This window comes from Pelophylax lessonae (genome assembly GCF_965119305.1).
Source record: "Pelophylax lessonae genome assembly, chromosome: 1".
Taxonomy (NCBI): domain Eukaryota; kingdom Metazoa; phylum Chordata; class Amphibia; order Anura; family Ranidae; genus Pelophylax; species Pelophylax lessonae.
Window position 1 is genome coordinate 63900229 of NC_138768.1, and position 19979 is coordinate 63920207.

Consider the following 19979-nt stretch of genomic DNA (forward strand, 5'->3'; position numbering starts at 1 on the left):
AGGGGCCCCTGTGGTGGTGATGCCATATGAAGGAGGGGCCCCTGGTATAGAGATAGGTGGGGAGCCGTGTTGTGTATGAGGCGGCTCCTCCTCGGTCGGGCCCTCTCCCTCTCTCTCTCCCTCTCTCTCTCTCCCTCTCTGTGTGTAGGATGAGGGAGGCCGGACCCGCCATAGTCAGGGTGCTCTCCCCTCCGTCCTCCTCCTCCTCTGTATGAGGAGACGGTGTGTTGTGTGTCAGTGTGGAGGATTATCTGTCCTCTCCTCTCCTCCTCACTCCCCGTCCTCCTCCATCATCTGAGGGATGAGAATATACAAGATGGTGCGGGTGGCGAGTGTTCTGGGTCTGGTGATGCTGAGTGTCGCCCTCCTCATCCTCTCCCTCATCTCCTACGTCTCCCTCAAGAAGGACAACATCTTCACCACCCCCAAGTACGCCGGGCCCGGGGGCCCCCGAATGTACATGTTCCACGCCGGATTCAGGTGAGGGGGATGGGCATTATTCGGGGTATATGGCGGGGATAAGGGGGGGCCCTCATCTGTATTCTGGGGGGGGGGGTGGACGGATCTGCGCAGGCGCACTGGGCTCCGTGGGTACTGGGGGGCCCCTGGGGTCCTCATTGTGTCACATTATCACCCTCATGGTGTCACCTAGCAACAGGCTCTGCTGTGTCACCGGCCACTGCTACCCACAGAGGAGCCAGGAGCATAGAGAGGAGCCAGGGACATAGAGAGGAGCCAGGGACATAGAGAGGAGCCAGGGACATAGAGAGGAGCCAGGGACATAGAGAGGAGCCAGGAGCATAGAGAGGAGCCAGGAGCATAGAGAGGAGCCAGGAGCATAGAGAGGAGCCAGGGACATAGAGAGGAGCCAGGGACATAGAGAGAGGAGCCAGGGACATAGAGATAGGAGCCAGGGACATAGAGAGAGGAGCCAGGGACATAGAGAGAGGAGCCAGGAGCATAGAGAGAGGAGCCAGGAGCATAGAGAGGAGCCAGGAGCATAGAGAGGAGCCAGGGACATAGAGAGAGGAGCCAGGGACATAGAGAGGAGCCAGGGACACAGAGAGGAGCCAGGGACATAGAGAGGAGCCAGGGACACAGAGAGGAGCCAGGGACATAGAGAGAGGAGCCAGGGACATAGAGAGGAGCCAGGGACATCGAGAGGAGCCAGGGACACAGAGAGGAGCCAGGGACACAGAGAGGAGCCAGGGACATAGAGAGGAGCCAGGGACATAGAGAGGAGCCAGGGACACAGAGAGGAGCCAGGGACATAGAGAAGAGCCAGGGACATAGAGAGAGAAGCCAGGGACACAGAGAGGAGCCAGGGACATAGAGAGGAGCCAGGGACATAGAGAGAGGAGCCAGGGACATAGAGAGGAGCCAAGGACATAGAGAGGAGCCAGGGACATAGAGAGAGGAGCCAGGGACATAGAGAGAGGAGCCAGGGACACAGAGAGGAGCCAGAGACATAGAGAGGAGCCAGGGACACAGAGAGAGGAGCCAGGGACATAGAGAGGAGCCAAGGACATAGAGAGAGGAGCCAGGGACATAGAGAGGAGCCAAGGACATAGAGAGGAGCCAGGGACATAGAGAGAGGAGCCAGGGACATAGAGAGAGGAGCCAGGGACACAGAGAGAGGAGCCAGGGACACAGAGAGAGGAGCCAGGGACACAGAGAGAGGAGCCAGGGACATAGAGAGAGGGAGGAGCCAGGGACATTGAGAGAGAGGAGCCAGGGACACAGAGAGAGGAGCCAGGGACACAGAGAGAGGAGCCAGGGATATAGAGAGAGGGAGGAGCCAGGGACATTGAGAGAGAGGAGCCAGGGACATAGAGAGAGGAGCCAGGGACATAGAGAGAGGAGCCAGGGACATAGAGAGAGGAGCCAGGGACATAGAGAGAGGAGCCAGGGACACAGAGAGAGGAGCCAGGGACACAGAGAGAGGGAGGAGCCAGGGACATTGAGAGAGAGGAACCAGGGATAATGAGAAAGGAGCCAGGCATAGTACATGTCACCTAACAGCAGCCCATGTCTTATGTGTCCAAGATCCATGGCACCTGTTACTGGTACCCAGAGAGTAGCCAGGTCCATCTACTAGGGAGCAGCCAGGAAAATAAACTGGGGAGCAGCCAGGTAGATATCCCGGGGGGCAGCCAGGTCCATGTACTAAGGTGCAGCCAGGTAGATATCCCGGGGAGCAGCCAGGTCCATCTACTAGGGAGCAGCCAGGAAAATGAACTGGGGAGCAGCCAGGTAGATATCCCGGGGGGCAGCCAGGTCCATGTACTAAGGTGCAGCCAGGTAGATATCCTGGGGAGCAGCCAGGTCCATGTACTAAGGTGCAGCCAGGTAGATATCCTGGGGAGCAGCCAGGTCCATGTACTAGGGTGCAGCCAGGTGGATATCTCAGGGGGCAGCCAGGTCCATGTACTAGGGAGCAGCCAGGTGGATATCCCGGTGGGCAGCCAGGTCCATCTACTAGGGAGAAGCCAGGTGGATATCTCAGGGGGCAGCCAGGTCTATGTACTAGGGAGCAGCCAGGTCGATATCCTGGGGAGCAGCCAGGTAGATATATCGGAGAGCAGCCAGGTCCATGTACTAGGGAGCAGCCAGGTGGATATCCCTGGGAGCAGCCAGGTCCATGTTGCAGTGCAGCACAATGCATGGTAAGGCAGTGCGGTGTATTGCGGTGCGCGGTGTATTGCGGTGCGCGGTGTTGGAAAACACACTGCAGGTCGGTGGTTTGGTTGGTTCCTGTGGGTTGCAGCCCAATTAAAGTGAATGGGTAGCAGTAACACAATGCACATTTGGGCCCCATTTACTCCCACTCACATGTTTTGTGTTTCCTTGTGTCTCACATAGGGCAATATATTCTCTGGAATGGACAGCTCTGTGTGCGACAAATGTGGCAAAAAATCTCCCGCAACCTTTTCAGACTCACGTTTGTAGTGTGTTTGTCACCCATCCGCTAACTGAGCCATGACCAATGAATGGCACCCATCATACGCTCATTGCGCGGGGCCTGATGTGTGACACAGAATGTGAAGGGTTCATACACATGGCTGTCCAGATTCTGTCTGACTCCTCTCCCAGGACACACCGCCATTCCATACAGCCGCCATTAGAAAATGTGGTTGTGTGCCGGGAGGTAAGCGCCAAACCAACACAATCTGCGTTTGGAGCATACCTCTGTGCGCACACTTTACCCAATGAGCAACCACATACAGCCTCCTCCTCTAATGCATCCCAATGGGTGTCTGTAGGCTGCAGCTGCGGTCCCAGCAGAGATATTGGGCACACTCTGTAGGGCCGTGTGCATGAAGCCTTATACAACACACAGGAATGGGGGAGTTCTAATGGGCCAACCCATGCGCTAAAGATCTCATAGGTTATTACAAAGCATCACACAGGTTACATTTTTTTATTTTTATCAACTTTATTGAAGTGTCAAAAATTGACACTCCATTGAAGCCTACACACTGCAGCCACTCATCTGCACCCCCCATAGGGCTATATTGTGAACAGAGTACACCAAGAATGTTTCCTTCCGTGTGCTCCTGTGCTGACACTGCTTGGATCTGATCTGGGGTAAACGAGGCCCTGAAGCAATCTTCATCCCAAAAAAAAAACCAAATGATTCGCACCTGGCTCCATTCCCCTACCTCTCCCAAAATTAGATACATTTTTGTTGTAGGTGTTGTGGACTTTTTTGAGCTTCTTTTGCCTAGGTGATAATGAGGTTGCACTTAATTCCACGCATGCACAGATGTGCCCAGCCTTCAGGACCCGCAGTATATTTTCACATGCATGGGGATGGGGTTTCCCATATGTGCAAAGACGATGCTGTTTTGGAGATCCCGAACCTATGTTGTCTACGCATGCATGGGGAAAGTGGGCTGTGTGTAGATGTGCCACAGGTCCCAAGGGCTGAGCACAGCTCTTCAACACATCTTCCAAAGATGTAAGGGGGGGAGGGGCTAGCATTAGCGGGTCTGAATTCCCTCTTTAATTTTCTCTGGGCTTTGCTGGCTGCTGATGTTTACAGGAACCTCAACCACGTGTAAAAAGCTTAGCTTTAAACAACTGACCAATGTATAACCGCATCGATTGGCTTTGGGATTGTCTCAGTGGCATCAGTTTGAGAGATTTTGAGATCATTCAGAATGTATTGACGGGTACATCTGAGCAGTTTCAGGTTGGTTTGGCATTCCTATAATGAAATGAATAGATCCCACGAGCAACCAGACAAGTTAATTGCTGTGAGCACTCCACTATCTCATAAGTGCATAAACATTATATCCAAAAAATGCTGCGCAATTAATGATACGACCAATAAATAAATAAAATAAATAAATGGCTAAACTGTGTATAGCCAAAACTGACAAAATTATAAATACCACAAATAGTGAATCATAGAATAAATAAATAAAATATCTCCAAAATGTGCAAAAATCCAAAGTGTACAAATCAATCACGAGATATATACAGGCCCCTCTCAAAAAATTAGCATATTGTGATAAAGTTCATTCTTTTCTGTAATGTACTGATACACATTAGACTTTCATATATTTTAGATTCATTACACACAACAGTAGTGCAAGCCTTTTATTGTTTTAATATTGATGATTTTGGCATACAGCTCATGAAAAACCAAAATTCCTATCTCAAAAAATTAGCATATCATGAAAAGGTTCTCTAAACGAGCTATTAACCTAATCATCTGAATCAACTAATTAACTCTAAACACCTGCAAAAGATTCCTGAGGCTTTTAAAAACTCCCAGCCTGGTTCATTACTCAAAACCGCAATCATGGGTAAGACTGCCGACCTGACTGCTGTCCAGAAGGCCATCATTGACACCCTCAAGCAAGAGGGTAAGACACAGAAAGAAATTTCTGAACGAATAGGCTGTTCCCAGAGTGCTGTATCAAGGCACCTCAGTGGGAAGTCTGTGGGAAGGAAAAAGTGTGGCAGAAAACGCTGCACAACGAGAAGAGGTGACCGGACCCTGAGGAAGACTGGGGAGAGGGAAATGCCTGAAGTCCAGTGTCAAGTACCCACAGTCAGCGATGGTATGGGGTGCCATGTCAGCTGCTGGTGTTGGTCCACTGTGTTTTATCAAGGGCAGGGTCAATGCAGCTAGCTATCAGGAGATTTTGGAGCACTTCATGCTTCCATCTGCTGAAAAGCTTTGTGGAGATGAAGATTTCATTTTTCAGCACGACCTGGCACCTGCTCACAGTGCCAAAACCACTGGTAAATGGTTTACTGACCATGGTATTACTGTGCTCAATTGGCCTGCCAACTCTCCTGACCTGAACCCCATAGAGCATCTGTGGGATGTTGTGAAGAGAAGGTTGAGAGACGCCAGACCCAACACTCTGGATGAGCTCAATGCCGCTATCGAAGCATCCTGGGCCTCCATAACACCTCAGCAGTGCCACAGGCTGATTGCTTCCATGCCACGCCGCATTGAAGCAGTCATTTCTGCAAAAGGATTCCCGACCAAGTATTGAGTGCATAACGGAGCATAATTTTTTGAAGGTTGACTTTTTTTGTATTAAAAACACTTTTCTTTTATTGGTCGGATGAAATATGCTAATTTTTTGAGAAAGGAATTTTGGGCTTTCATGAGCTGTATGCCAAAATCATCAATATTAAAACAATAAAAGGCTTGCACTACTTCAGTTGTGTGTAATGAATCTAAAATATATGAAAGTCTAATGTTTATCAGTACATTACAGAAAATAATGAACTTTATCACAATATGCTAATTTTTTCAGAGGGACCTGTATATAATATTCAGAAGTTTGTGCTGTGCAAATAAGTCCCAATATATGAAGCATTGCCTATAGATTTGCATGGGAAAGCTAAACCCACTTGAAACAAGCAAAGGCCTTCGACACCGGCCTTCAGTCTGCCTGAGCTATGCGCTTTGGGGGAAAGTGCTTTGTTCTTCTTGCTTCCCATATAACGCCATGGCAAAGAGGATGGGCTTTATTGCCCATGCACTGCACATATGTGTCCATGGGTGGCAGAGCTTTCTGCACTAAGAGCGCACTCCCAGCACAGTGTTTGCACTGTCACAGAGTGTTCCCAGTCCACACTAATGATTGGGAGTTCTTGGGACCAGCTGTCGATCATGGGGCCACTGTGACAGCCAATCACAGTGCTCACATGATCAACTGATTCTTCCCTCCTGTGCATACAGACCTTACATCAGGGATCCTTAAACTACGGGCCTCCAGCTGTTGCGGAACTACACATCCCATGAGGCATTGTAAAACTGACATTCACAGACATGACTGGGCATGATGGGAATTGTAGTTCCTGAACAACTGGAGGGCCATAGTTTGAAGACCCCTGGATGGCAAACAGCAGATTATGAAGCTACTGCTACGTTTACATGCTTGGGAAAGGAAAAGATTCCTGTTAAAGCTAAACTCTGGGAAACAGACAAAATCTACCCTAGTAATGCTGCCCCCCCCCCCAGCACTGCAATGTTAACTGCTTGTTTTGGCCGGCCATACATGGAGCGATAATCTTTCCTGCAACCACGGGTTTCATGAAAGAAGTTCACTCTATTCCCCCATCAACACCGACATTGCTGACAGGGGGATCCCTCCTGCTGGGCCATTGTCTTCTCCCAGGGGGAGCGGGGAAAGCTAGAGTAGAAGACTGTGGTTATTGCTACCTTGCGATAATCGCAGGTAAAACTCGGCATGCTGGTTGTACCCAATTTTATTGATTGATCAACTCGGTACATTTAGCCTGTCCATTAATAGTTCGGAACTCGGCCGATTCCCACTGAACCGGCCGAGATTCGAACTGTGTATGGTCGGCCTTGGTCTGGGAGTGCAAGATAAGGTGTATTACCTACACTGCCCCTCAGTCCTGGCGGCTCCAACTCCAATCCTGCATTGAACATGAAGGTATAGCATGCAACCATTGCTAAGTGCACCTTAAAAAGGCGGCAGCGCCAGACCGGTCGCACCACTGGCGGGTCCCTTGTGGAGCCAGGAATAAGGTAAGTATAAAACCTTATCCCTGCACCTAAGCATTTCACCCTTGCAGTGCTGGGGGAGTTCAGCTTAAGGCCTCATGAACACAAGGATTAAAAAATGACTTATTTACAGGCATTTGGTGTTTTTTTTCTAGCACACTTACATTTCTATACACTTAAGCCCCGTACACACGATCAGATTATCGAACGATCTGTCATCCTTTTTTTGTGGCATGCTAGTCTGATGTGGAAAGTGAAGAGGTTATTTTCATACGAATTTTCCCGTACGACAGAATTCTACTTCAGAAGTGATGTCATGTGTTGGATTGTTTTGTATGTGTTCTTTCGTCTCTGAGCATGCCTAGTCTTGCTCTTAAGATTTTTTCCGTCTAAATCTGTACTAATGAGACGAAAATCAGACGTGTGTTGACGGAGGACAAAAATTTTATAGCCTGCACATCGGGATTTTGTCAGCCGAAAAGTCAGAGTCGGCTGTCGAAAGCACCATACTAACAATCCGAAAATCGGCAGATCGGTCGTCGGACGAAATTTCCCTTCCGAATTTCTTATCGTGTGTACGGGCCTTTAGGCCTCTTGCACACAGCAGCTTGAAAAAGCTCAGTACAGCTTTTTTTTTTCTGAGATAAAATACAGCCTATAAATTAAATGCCTATGCATACATGTGCGTAAGCAAGAGCCATGCATTCTTCAGTAAAAAAAAATAGAAAAAATATGCTTTTTTGTTCAGTATGTAGTTATTTTGCGTGCAAATGCACACAAATGCTTATTTACATATTGTGCAGAACAAGAACATGAGAATACATCTTTGCGCATTTGCATGAACACATATACGCCTAAATGTGCGGAAAAGTCCTAAAAGGTAGATGTTCAAACAGGAGTATCGTACAAGAGGCCTTGCAGAAGAAAAAACACTTGATGTGCCTACACACGTTTAAATGTTAGATACATATAGAACTTGGGCAATCATTCATTCCAGTTGCCAGAATAAAATAATATTCAGGCCAATGGAACCCATTATTGCTGAAATGCTTGATGTGCCTAAACATGTGTGCAATATACAGAGCAATTTTTAAGCAGCTTTTTCCTGCCAGGAATAAAAGGCATTCAGAGGAAAAAATCGAATGTCCTGTGTGCATAATGCTATTTCTTTCCCCGTCCTTTCACACATTTGCAGAAAATAAAAAAAACGTGTTATCTGTGTGGATCTCCTAGGCCAGGGGTCTATAAAATTAAAAATAAAAGGGGCAGTTCATTGTCTTTCAGAATTTAAAGGTTTGGTTCCGGTCGCACGCAAGTATGCGTGAATTTCTGTTTGCGATCGGGAGTTTTCAAATCATGTGACAGCCAATCATGGTGGCCACGTGATCTTAAGCCCCGCCTCCCGGCATCCTAAACCTCTTAAGGGGTGGGGAGGCACCGGCGTGAAGAGGTTAAGAAGACCGGACTGTGGACATTGGAAATAGAAAATGTCCCAGGCTTGGTGGTCAGTGGGACTAAAAAAAATTACATGCTTGTGGTCAGTAGTGGGAGGAATAGTGCCCCATCGTTGGTGTCAGTGGGAGGAATAGTGCCCCATCGTTGGTGTCAGTGGGAGGAATAGTGCCCCATCGTTGGTGTCAGTGGGATTAATAGTGCCCTTTCGTTGGTAACAGTGGGAGGAATAGTGTCCCATTGTTGGTATCAGTGGGATGGATAATGCCCCATTGTTGGTGTCAGTGGGAGGAATGGTGCCCCATCGATGGTATTAGTGGGAGGAATAGTGCCCCATCATTGGTATCAGTGGGATGGATAATGCCCCATTGTTGGTGTCAGTGGGAGGAATGGTGCCCCATCGTTGGTATTAGTGGGAGGAATAGTGCCCCATCGTTGGTATTAGTGGGAGGAATAGTGCCCCATCATTGGTATTAGTGGGATGGATAATGCCCCATTGTTGGTGTCAGTGGGAGGAATAGTGCCCCATCATTGGTATTAGTGGGAGGAATAGTACCCCATCATTGGTGCCAGTGGGAGGAATAGTCCCTCATCATTGGTGCCAGTAGGAGGAATAGTGCCCCAAAGGCCAGATAAAGGCAAGCAAAGTTTGTAAATCACTGTTGTAGGCAACAATGATGTAGCCCCTAGCTGCCCACAGCCTCCTGGGATACTCACAGTACACATCCCAGGAAGCTTCTGGTCAATCAGTCAGAAATGTGCATGCACAATGTGGTGTCAAAAGTTATCACGTCTACAAATTATGGGATAGATTTATGTCATTTTTATTTATTTATTTCTTTTTACTAGTAATGGCGGCGATCTGCGATTTTTAGCGGGACTGCGACATTGCGGTGGACAGATCGAACCCCTAACTGACATTTTTGACACTTTTGGGTAACCAGTGACATTACTACAGTATCCAGTGCTAAAAATATGCACTGTTAAGTGTGAGCCTAGGGGAGTGTTTTCTAACTGTATGGGGGAGGGGCTTGTGAAAGGACCATACAGACATGTGATCCTATATAGAAGGATCACAGGTGCTCTGTGATCATTTCAGGGAGAAGAACGGTCAGCTGTGTTTACAACAGCTGACCGTCCTTCTCTCTCAGCAGGGAACGATCATGGGTGTCAGGCGGCAATCACGGCCGCCAGCCCCATGCATCGGCTTTCCCGCTGCCTAGTGGGGGCCCCCCCAGCACCACTCGCGTGACTGATGTAGGGCTACGTATGTTCGCGCAGGAGAGCCAGCCTGCCGCAGTAAATCTGTCTTAAACATGTTATTTGTATGCTTTCAAATGTTTTTATTATGTATTAGTGTAGTTATACTCACTGTGTTGTTTTTTTACCTTACCTTGTAATGATAGTTTCACATATTGTGGCTTCAGTTTGTAGTTTCATGACTGATCAATTTCCCAATGTCCATGTAATCATTCATCTAGCCCAGGCATGTCCAACCTGCGGCCCGGAAACGCAGGCAATGCGGCCCACTGCCCCCTGACAACTTTTTTTTTTGCTGGGGAGGAATGAAGTCGAATCGGGGGCACGGCCACAGCGGCTTCCAACTAACTGTAGGCAGAGGCTGCCTCGGATGGCAGCATCCACTAGTTGTGTTAAATTAGTGGGGTGCAGCAGTGCGGGAAGGGTGCGGCGGCGTTTTATTACTTATGTACCTTAACTATAGTATATATTTTATATGCGGCCAGAGAAAATTTCTCAAAAGCCAAAAGGTTGGACACCCATGATCTAGCCTGTCCCTATTCACTGAAGGGACAAGACAACTTGTTCCCAGGCACACAGTGCATGCTTCACCCTTTTTCTGTGTTGCATTACAAATGTGGGAGTGCTAAGGTGATGAAGCAAATCTCTTCTTTTCATTTCTGTTGGTTTGGTCTGTGTCAGATTTAATTACTGTTAAGCTCTCACCTGCAGAGCACTGTACTGAGAGACCCGGGGATTGTGGGATATGTAGTGTATTCGCAGGAACCGTCACTGTCTAGACTACAGACTGTGCTGACACCACAATGTGAATACTAATGCTAGCCATACATTCGTCGAAAAATCTTTCAAATGCCTTTTTGAAAAACGAACACATGGTGGTGAAAGCAGACGATATTGCCATCATGTATTGACTGAATTTCAAACAGTAAATCATTCAATGGACATAAATTAATCTGTTTCTTGTTTGTATGCACAGTGCCAACAGTTTAAAGCATTTGTTACCCCAACAGTTCACATTCCTGATATGTGCCTGCTGTACCATGTACTTGTATGAGAAAGTATCCTGTTCTCTTTGTATTGCTGCCTTTGTGTGAAAGCCCTGGTGTTCCTGCCAGTCCCTATTGCTTTCCTATTAAAAACTGACCACACTAAGCAGGAAAGCACAGCGTGGTCAGTTCTCTATGTATGCTGGGAACTCAGCCTGCTCTCCTCCAATAATCAGACTTGTAGTCCTGACGCCACCACTGCACAGCCATTCACTGGGAAGCTCAGTGTGCTGTTGCTTCTCCTCCCCCCAACTCCTATGCAGCTGAGAACAGAGGGAAGGTAATCACTTATAAAAAAGGGAAAAAAGGCATTTATAATGTTTTTTTTTTTTTATATCTATACATACAAAAATGTTTTGCCTTTAATTTCTATTTTAAACTGAATGGGTTGTACAAGGTGATTGTTTATAATCACTTTAATTTTTTACAGGCAAGAAACACATTAACCTTTCAATTTATTGTCCATTCAGCAGAATTTCCCAACCCGTTCCTTCGTTTTTTTGGCTCAACCAATTTTCGATTTGTGCCCATTAACTGGATGAAAAACAAACTGTCCTAATGACAGATTTTATAATGATTTTTTGTCTAGTGTATGGGCACCATAACTCTACTGTAGGCTGTGTGTACAGGGCAACAAACGACACCATGAACCTACATGATCAATGCACATCTTATGCAGATAAAAAAAACAAGGTGCAGGTAGGAAGGTGCAGGCCTCCTGCTCTTGGATGGCGGGTCTGCAAGGCTAGATCGTGGGTTCTTGGTTGTTAAGAATGGAGCCGGTGGTAGAGGAAGCATGCACCTGCAGTAGAGAGCAGAGGCGATGCCTTCCGTATAGCACCAGATCCTGTCATAGCTAACCAAACGCACTCTACCTGGGACAGCAACAGCCGGCGATACCTGCAGGATTCCTGAAATGAAGATTGAGGTCGGTTTATACATAAACTCAAATAGCAAATGGCATATCTGTTCTCTGCACTGGGCTGCTTTCAGACTGATCCGCAGGTGCAGCGCAGTGCACCTGGATGTTACCGGCACTGAGCCATAGACTTCTGTTATTTCCTGTGGGTTTGGTGTGCTTTCTGAAAGTGGACAGCACCTGCAGGATTTAATAGGAGTCTATGGCAAAGTGCAGCTAACCCACAGCAAAGCCACAGCTGCACGTAAATTGCACCTGAGGTGCGGGTAAACTCTTGCGTTTTAGTGTGAAAGCAGCCTTAGACCCCTTCTACATGATCGGTCCAATCGGGTCGGCCTGGTTGTTTTTCAGTTGGACCAATCGGACCCTCCATTCATTTCTATGGTGGACTTGGGTCTGAGTACACTAGAGATGCACCGAAAGTTCAGCGGCCGAAATGTATCATCCGAAAATGGCAATTTTACTGCGATTTTGACTTGATTTTACTGTGCTGGTGTGTTTTTCATAGGTCATGTAACTCAAAAACTGCATCAAAAAAAGGAGACATTGGTGCATTCTTGCTGCATTTTCACAACAGAAGCGCAATGGACCAGTATGAAGACATATATAGAATTTAACAGGATGCATTTTTCTTTAGGTTTTCTTGCGCTAAAGGTGCCGATAATGGGCAACGATAAATTCATATTAACATCATGATATTAAGTAACAAGTTGAATACAATACACTAATAAATAAAAATATTTATATTTTTTAAAAACTTGTCATTTTCAGTTTTTGGCAAAGTGCATTCTGCATTTTTGTCTTCGGCTTCAAAATTTACATTTGGTGTATCTCTCGACCTCCAATCCGCTCTGCTAAAAAAAAAAAAAAACAGAAGGGGGTCTGTCCCCTTCTGTCTGGGTGGATCAGAGGGCCCATGGAGTAGAGCGGACTGTGTCTGTGTCCGCTCTGGGTAGACACAGACCAGTCATTTGCCGGTCCTGCTCATTGTGGCCTGTGTCCGGTTAGCAAGTTGCTTAAGCGGCTCTCGCTCTTCCAAACGTTGGGCACCCCAGCTTTATAATGTCTTTAGAGTTTGTAAGTGTTGAAAAGCATTGTTCATTACATGTGTTATCCTTGGGGGCTTTATAGTGCATGAAGAGCACTGGCATGAATACTGCTGGTAGAATAGACCTTTCTGTGTTCCATTTATCCCCGTCATGGGCCTCTTGGCTGCATCTCTGATCAGTCTTCTTGTATGAGCTGAAAGTTTAGAGGGACGGCCAGGTCTTCGTAGATTTGCAGTGGTCTGATACTCCTTCCATTTCACTATTATCGCTTGCACAGTGCTCCTTGGGATGTTTAAAGCTTGGGAAATCTTTTTGTATCCAAATCCGGCTTTAAACTTCTCCACAACAGTATCTCGGACCTGCCTGGTGTGTTCCTTGTTCTTCATGATTCTCTCTGCGCTTTAAACGGACCTCTGAGAGCCGGTTCACACTGGGGCGACCTGGTCGCCTGACAGGTCGCCTGCCATAGAGAAGCTGTGGACCCGTTCTAATAGGAGCGACACAAGTCGCTCCGACTTAGAAAAAGGGTCCGGAGCTTCTTTGGGGCGACCCGGAGCGACCTGCATTGACTTCAATGTTATGAAGTCCGTGCCGGCCGCTCCGAGGTCGCGGTGCGAGCTGCGCACCGCGACTTGTGAGGTCGCCCCGGCAAGTCGGATCGCTCTAATGTGAACCGGCTCTAAGACTATCACAGTGCAGGTGCATTTATACAGAGACTTGATTACACACAGGTGGATTCTATTTATCATCATTAGTCATTTAGGTAAACATTGGATCATTCAGAGCTCCTCACTGAACTTCTGGAGAGAGTTTGCTGCACTGAAAGTAAAGGGGCTGAATAATTTTGCACGCCCAATTTTTCAGTTTTTATTTTTTAACAAAGCTTGAAATATCCAATAAATTTCATTCCACTTCATGATTGTGTCCCACTTGTTGTTGATTCTTCACAAAAAATTCCAGTTTTATATCTTTATGTTTGAAGCCTGAAATGTGGCAAAAGGTCGCAAAGTTCAAGGGGGCCGAATACTTTCGCAAGGCACTGTAAGTGTGAACCCAGCCTGATGAGCATTTGAGACACACATCAGACACGGGTTATGGGTTTAGCATTTATCTCAATGGCTCAGGGTGGGTGATATTTCTAAGGTTGGGTTTAACAGCTTTTCTTTGGGTGCAGAAGATCCTATGGAGATGCGTTAACATTGCATGCAAAGCAGGTCAGACGCATCTTTTTTATTGCATTTTGCAAACAAACCCAATGCGCCTAAGCATGGCTGCATGAGAATGTCAAAGGCAGTGTATGACAAATGCCCTTAGGCTAACTGATCACCCCTCCTATGATAAATGGAAAAAGTGTGGACAAATGACTTATTGCCCTGAGGCCACAGAGACAAGGTGACCGCTCAGTGTGCTAGAATGAAAGCACTCAGAAGTGGTCAGAATAAACAATCGGCCTGATTACTGCTGATCATCTGAGCCCCTCTGCGAGGACACCGGGACAGCGGTCTATATCAGTAAGGTTTTAGGATTAAACTACAGAGACAGTTTTTAGCAGCTTAAAAACAATCTACAGGGGTCCTGGTTGGGTTTGTTCTTTAGAAGAACAGCGTTTTGTTTTGTTGCTTTCTTGTTGACGGATTTGCTCAGCTATCTCCGAGGGTTTTCAGGTGCACTGTGTTCACCGCAGCCAATGTGCCAGAAGCATCTCTGCGCTTGAGGGCGACATGACTGTATGGGCAGTGACTCATTCACACCCACATCAGAAGCCCAACATACAGATGTGTACAGGGTATAGCTTTGTGCATGGCAGTATAAGCCCATTCACACAGCTGTGCCTGGCAGCGTTTACTCCTGTACGCATTGTGACAAGTTGGGGGTTGTTTATTGGAAGTGCATCACAGCAAGTCCAGTTCACTTCAGATGTGCTTTTCAGGGCTTTTTCTGCCGAACAGAAAGAAAGTTCACAAATAGCTTTCCACACAAGGGTTTCCACCGTCATTGTAACTAGCACACCAAAAATACTTCAGCCTCGTGGCTAACTCTCTTTGCAGCTCTACTGCTCAGGCCTTGGTCCTCCAGAACATCAAACACATCCCAGTACTCGTGCAGAGACGCCGTACAGCTTGTCTCTTTCTTTTTCTTGCAGCTCCCTGCATACTGTATATATACTGTATACTGCATATACTGTATGTTAGGGGTCGACCAATTCGATCCGATTATCGGAGGGCCGATATTCACTTTTGCCGATATAGCGGTATGAGCCCCGGAATGGCCGATATTACCGATATTCCAAATATTGCTCATGTAAAGGGTAAAATAATGTCCTGTAGCATACGCCTAATACTACTTTCCCCACCGTGCCTTCCCTTTGAAGTTCTACCCATAGGGATTCTACCTCATCCATAGCTCCATTATTAATATCATCCCTCTTAATATACAGCCATACCCCTCCCTCTTTTTTACCTTCTCTATCTCTGCGATAAAGGGAATACCCCTGAATGGTCGCCATCCAATCATGAGAGCTGTCAAACCAAGTCTCTGTAATCCCCACAAAATCTAAGTCCTCCTCATACATTAGCAGCTCCAGCTCTCCCATCTTGTTGCCCAGGCTAGCATTGTTATACAAACCTCGTAATTTTGACCGGATGCATAATATATCCTCGTTTGATGTTGTTTTTAGGCTGCTCTTGCGATTTTTCCCCATACCCACCTTGGATTTAGGAACTCTGAACTCCCTACCGCTAATGTCCCCATTTGTGCCCGCTGAACCTTGCTCCCCGCTGGCTAATTCTACATCTGTACCCTCCCCCCATCATCCCCGCTGGCTAATTCTACATCTGTACCCTCCCCCCCATCACCTAGTTTAAAAGCCCCTCTAACTTGTTGGCCATCTTCTCACCCAGTACGGTTGCACCCTCCCCATTTATCCGTCCCTACTAAAGAGCCGGTAGCCCACTGAGAAGTCGGCCCAGTTCTCCAGGAACCCAAAACCCTCCTTACTACACCAGCTCCTCAGCCACTCGTTAACTTCCCTAATCTCCCGCTGCCTCTCTGGTTTGGCTTGAGGTACAGGTAGTATTTCTGAAAATACTACCTTGGAGGTCCTACTCCTCAACTTAGCTCCTAAGTCCCTGAAATCGTTTTTTAGGACTCTCCATCTCCCTCTAACTTTGTCATTGGTACCCACGTGTACCATGACAGCTGGATCTTCTTCCCCAGCCCCACCCAGTAATCTGTCCACCAGATCCGTGATGTGCCGAACCCGAGCGCCCGGTAAACAACAAACAGTTCGGCACTTACGGTCCTTGTGACAGATTTCCCTCTAGTATAAAAAAGTATAAAAAAAAAAAAGATCAAACCCCCAGAGTAGTACATTGTTACTATGGTGACACTGAACTACTCTGATGAAAGTATGTAAACAAAAATAAAACATAGGAAAAAAGTGTTAAAAAATGAAAAACAAGTTTTCAAAATTAAATTAAAAATTATTTACAAAATAAAAATTATTTACTTTTTTTTTTAAAATACTGTCACCAATCAGTGTCCCTGATCACCACCACGTCAGTCATATGATGACCCCACATTGCACTGGTGATAGTATGTTAACAATTATATAAAATTTCTTCATTTTCAAAAAATTGTGACAAAATGTTACAACTTTAAAAAACTGGCTATGCCTCTTTAAATGCCTCAGACTGTCTACTTTTCAAAAAGGGGTAATTTGGGGGTAATTGTACTGTGGCATTTTAGGGCCTCAAGAAATTAGACCGTTATTACATCAGAATTATTACATTTTCAAATATATATACCAGGGGTCTCCAAACTTTATAAACAAAGGGCCAGTTTACTGTCTTTCAAACTTTAGGAGGGCCGGACTGTGGCCAGTGGGGCAAGAAAATGCCCCGGCGTCAGTAGGTGTAAACAATGCCCCATCATCAGTATTAGGGAGAGTAATAGTGCCCCATCATTGGTGTCAGTGGGAGGAATAGTGCCCCATCATTGGTGTCAGTGGGAGGAATAGTGCCCCATCATTGGTGTCAGTGGAAGATATAGTGCCCCATTGTTGGTGTCAGCGGTAAGAACTATGCCCCACTGTTGCTGAGAGTGGGGTGGAATAATGCCTCCAGGGCCATATAAAAGCATGCAAAGGGCTGTTGGTGTCAGTGGGAGGGATAGTGCCCCATCATTGGTGTCAGTGGGAGGAATAGTGCCCCATCATTGGTGTCAGTGGGAGGAATAGTGCCCCATTGTTGGTGTCAGTGGAAGATATAGTGCCCCATTACTGGTGTCAGTGGGAGGAATAGTGCCCCATCATTGGTGTCAGTGGAAGATATAGTGCCCCATTGTTCGTGTCAGCGGTAAGAACTATGCCCCACTGTTGCTGAGAGTAGGGTGGGATAATGCCTCAAGGGCCATATAAAAGCATGCAAAGGGCTGCATGCGGCCTCCGGTCCGCAGTTTGGAGACCCCTGTTATATATACCATAGTTTGTAGATGCTATAACTTTCACACAAACCAACTAATATACACTTATTTGTATTTTTTCTTTTTTCTTTTACCAAAGACATGTAGCAAAATGCATTCTGACCTATATTTCTGATTAAATTAGATTTTATTGGATATGTTTTATAACAGAAAGTAGAAAATATTGTTTTGGGTTTTTTTTTTCAAGATTTTCTGTCTTTTTGGTTTATATTGCAAAAAATAAAAAAATGCAGTGGTGATCAAATGTCACCACAAGAAAGCTATATTTGTGTGAAAAAAATGAAAATTTTCAATGAGAAAGAATAATATAAATTTAATTTAGGTACAGCGTTGCATGACCGCGCAATTGCCAGTTAAAGTAACTCTGAAAACCAAAAAATGCCCTGGTCATGACGAGGGTAAAACCTTAACCGGAAATCAAGTGGTTTAATATTTCCCTGCAAGGCATGTGTGCCCACAGATTGTGGTATATACACTATTTAATACACTATGTAAATAATTAAAGCCAGGCTTAATTTAAATGCCCACATTTTTAAATGCTTACCAAAGTATTTTGCAGAGCACCCACAGCTGCCAAAATGAACCATCCATGTTTATAGTGCTGTCCAAAGGCTAGAAAAGCTGAGAGAGATCCCTTAAAAAGGTCAGCTGTCAGTTCCAGCTGTGAAAATTGTGTACAGCTAAACCCTTCCCAAACATGCTTTGCCTGTAGATTTCCAGCAGTGATTACTTTGCTGGCAGCGCAGAAAATACGGCCTTCAGCGCTGCCTCAGGTTTTGCTCAGACCTCATCTCCCCAGCGACAGCGTCCTGTCCTACTGGGCCCCACACCCATCATCTCAGGTGCTGCTATTCCATTTGTCTGAGAGAGGAAAGAGCACAACTCTCCTCTGTGCTGCCTCCTCCCCAGCAGCATTCTCAACCTGGGTTCATTGGAAGTCTAGGATTCCTCTAGAAGTTGCTAGGGTTTTCTTTGAGCAATATTGACCACCAAAATACCTCTCATAAAACATAAATAGTAAGGCGCTAATACACTCATAAAACTACAAATTATATACATGTAGATAGTCCATATAAAAGTCCTTATCAGTGGCAGCTGGTGCTCCATGGGCCGGGGGGGGCGGCAGACGGACCACAACATACCCCCCCAGACCACACCAGCCCGCACACCATACCCCCCCCCCCCCACACACACACCCCCACACCAACCGGCACACCCGTCGCCGGATCACTCACCCCTCACCCTGGACATGTGGACAGGCAGCAGCGGCGGCTTCCCCTTCAATATTCTGCGTCTCCTCCCTCCTCCTCCTTGGCATGGCTTCTCCTTTCAGCCAATCAGGAAACGGGTCTCAGGACCCGCTTCCTGATTGGCCGGGAGGAGGATCTATGTGACAATTGCGAATATTCATTCACTATTGTCACACGACTGGGTGGGCTCAGGGCGCAGTGCTCTGCGCCCCAAGCCCACCCTTTTTTGAAGGCTATTAGAACCTCTAATTACGTGCTTCAAAAAAAAAAAAACCCATTGGAATCCATGCGTCCAGCGCCCTGCATGTAGATTGGGAGGCTGGACGCATGGATAGGGGGGGCGGCGCCCCTGCGCCCCCAATGCACCAGCCACCACTGGTCCTTATAAAAAGGAGATGAGTCCACTATACAGGGCTGTCCTTCAGAAGGGGGTAGTAGCTACTTCTCCAAACATGTAAAGAAAAACAAAGAAAAGAGGCACCTCTGAGTGTTGCCTCTAGATAAAAATGTATTCCAAATAAAGAGTAAAACTCACATGGAAGTGCACAAAAATGAGCGGGTATAGTGGCCAAATGACGTCCAGAGGAGTAGGGGCTGTAATGCCCATGCTGGTGCTGTGTCTCGCAGGTCCCACTGAATCCGGCCGGTGATCAAGTGGGATGAAAGAGCAGCTGAGACCGAGGGTTGAGATGCACGATGGAGAGCAGCATTGATCCCCTGACGTCACAAGTCTGCGACGCGTTTCGGAGCATGCTCAGTAGGAGTAAAGTAACAATGCGCGCTCCTTTGTCAAAATAGCTCTTCACTTTTCCATGGACCAATGTGAGGGAACACTAAAATTTTTAGTGTCTGCATTTATGGCTATTATTATAATTTCTTTTATTAGTATTACTACTGAAAACATGTTATATAGAGCAGCTCTGGGTTTCAAATAGTTGAAAGAGAAGTGTGCTGCATCTGTCCCCCGCTACCTTTAAATCAAGAAATGAGCAATCAAAGACCGCTGATTGCTCAGTTCTCATTCTTCAGCCTGCAGGGAGCCAGTGGCTGTCAGTGCAGGAGGGAATGGCTCAGGCTCTCAGTGGCTCACTGTGAGGCTGAGACAGCTGCCAGTTAGGCATCTGGGCAGATCCTGACATTATTGTCGGGATCCCTGCAGGGCATGGACCAGCTCTGTGATGTTACAGCCCGCTGATGGCTGAATTTGGGTCACAGGAGTGCAGAATGAAATGCACTCCTATTACCCACAGGAGAAGTATTGTCAAAGGAGCGTTGGCCATACTTCTCTCTTAAATATGTTGCATTCCTTATTTTTTCTCAGCAGTGTTTGCTGAGTCCCAAAAAGTTATTTCAAGGGTTCTTCCATGATAAAAAGGTTTAGAAAGCCTGATTTAATCAGTTTGTCTCTGCAATTGCACTAACCAGTGGTGACTGTGACGTCCCTTCTTTTTTTTTTTTTTTTAAATTCTTTATTAGAGAGAAAAAAAAACGTACAAGCATACCACAGATCAACAACAG

The 19979-nt window shown here is 46.5% G+C and overlaps 1 protein-coding gene across 1 annotated transcript in view; it reads left to right on the forward strand.

Annotated features, from left to right (window-relative positions):
- The first annotated feature begins 272 nt into the window (after positions 1 to 272).
- Positions 273 to 19979, forward strand: part of ST8SIA3 (ST8 alpha-N-acetyl-neuraminide alpha-2,8-sialyltransferase 3) — an 83812-nt gene continuing 64105 nt past the window's right edge. The window contains exon 1 of the mRNA XM_082243579.1: positions 273 to 480. Coding sequence (XP_082099705.1) covers positions 302 to 480 — 179 coding nt within the window. The 5' untranslated portion in view covers positions 273 to 301. The remainder of the gene's footprint in view (positions 481 to 19979) is intronic.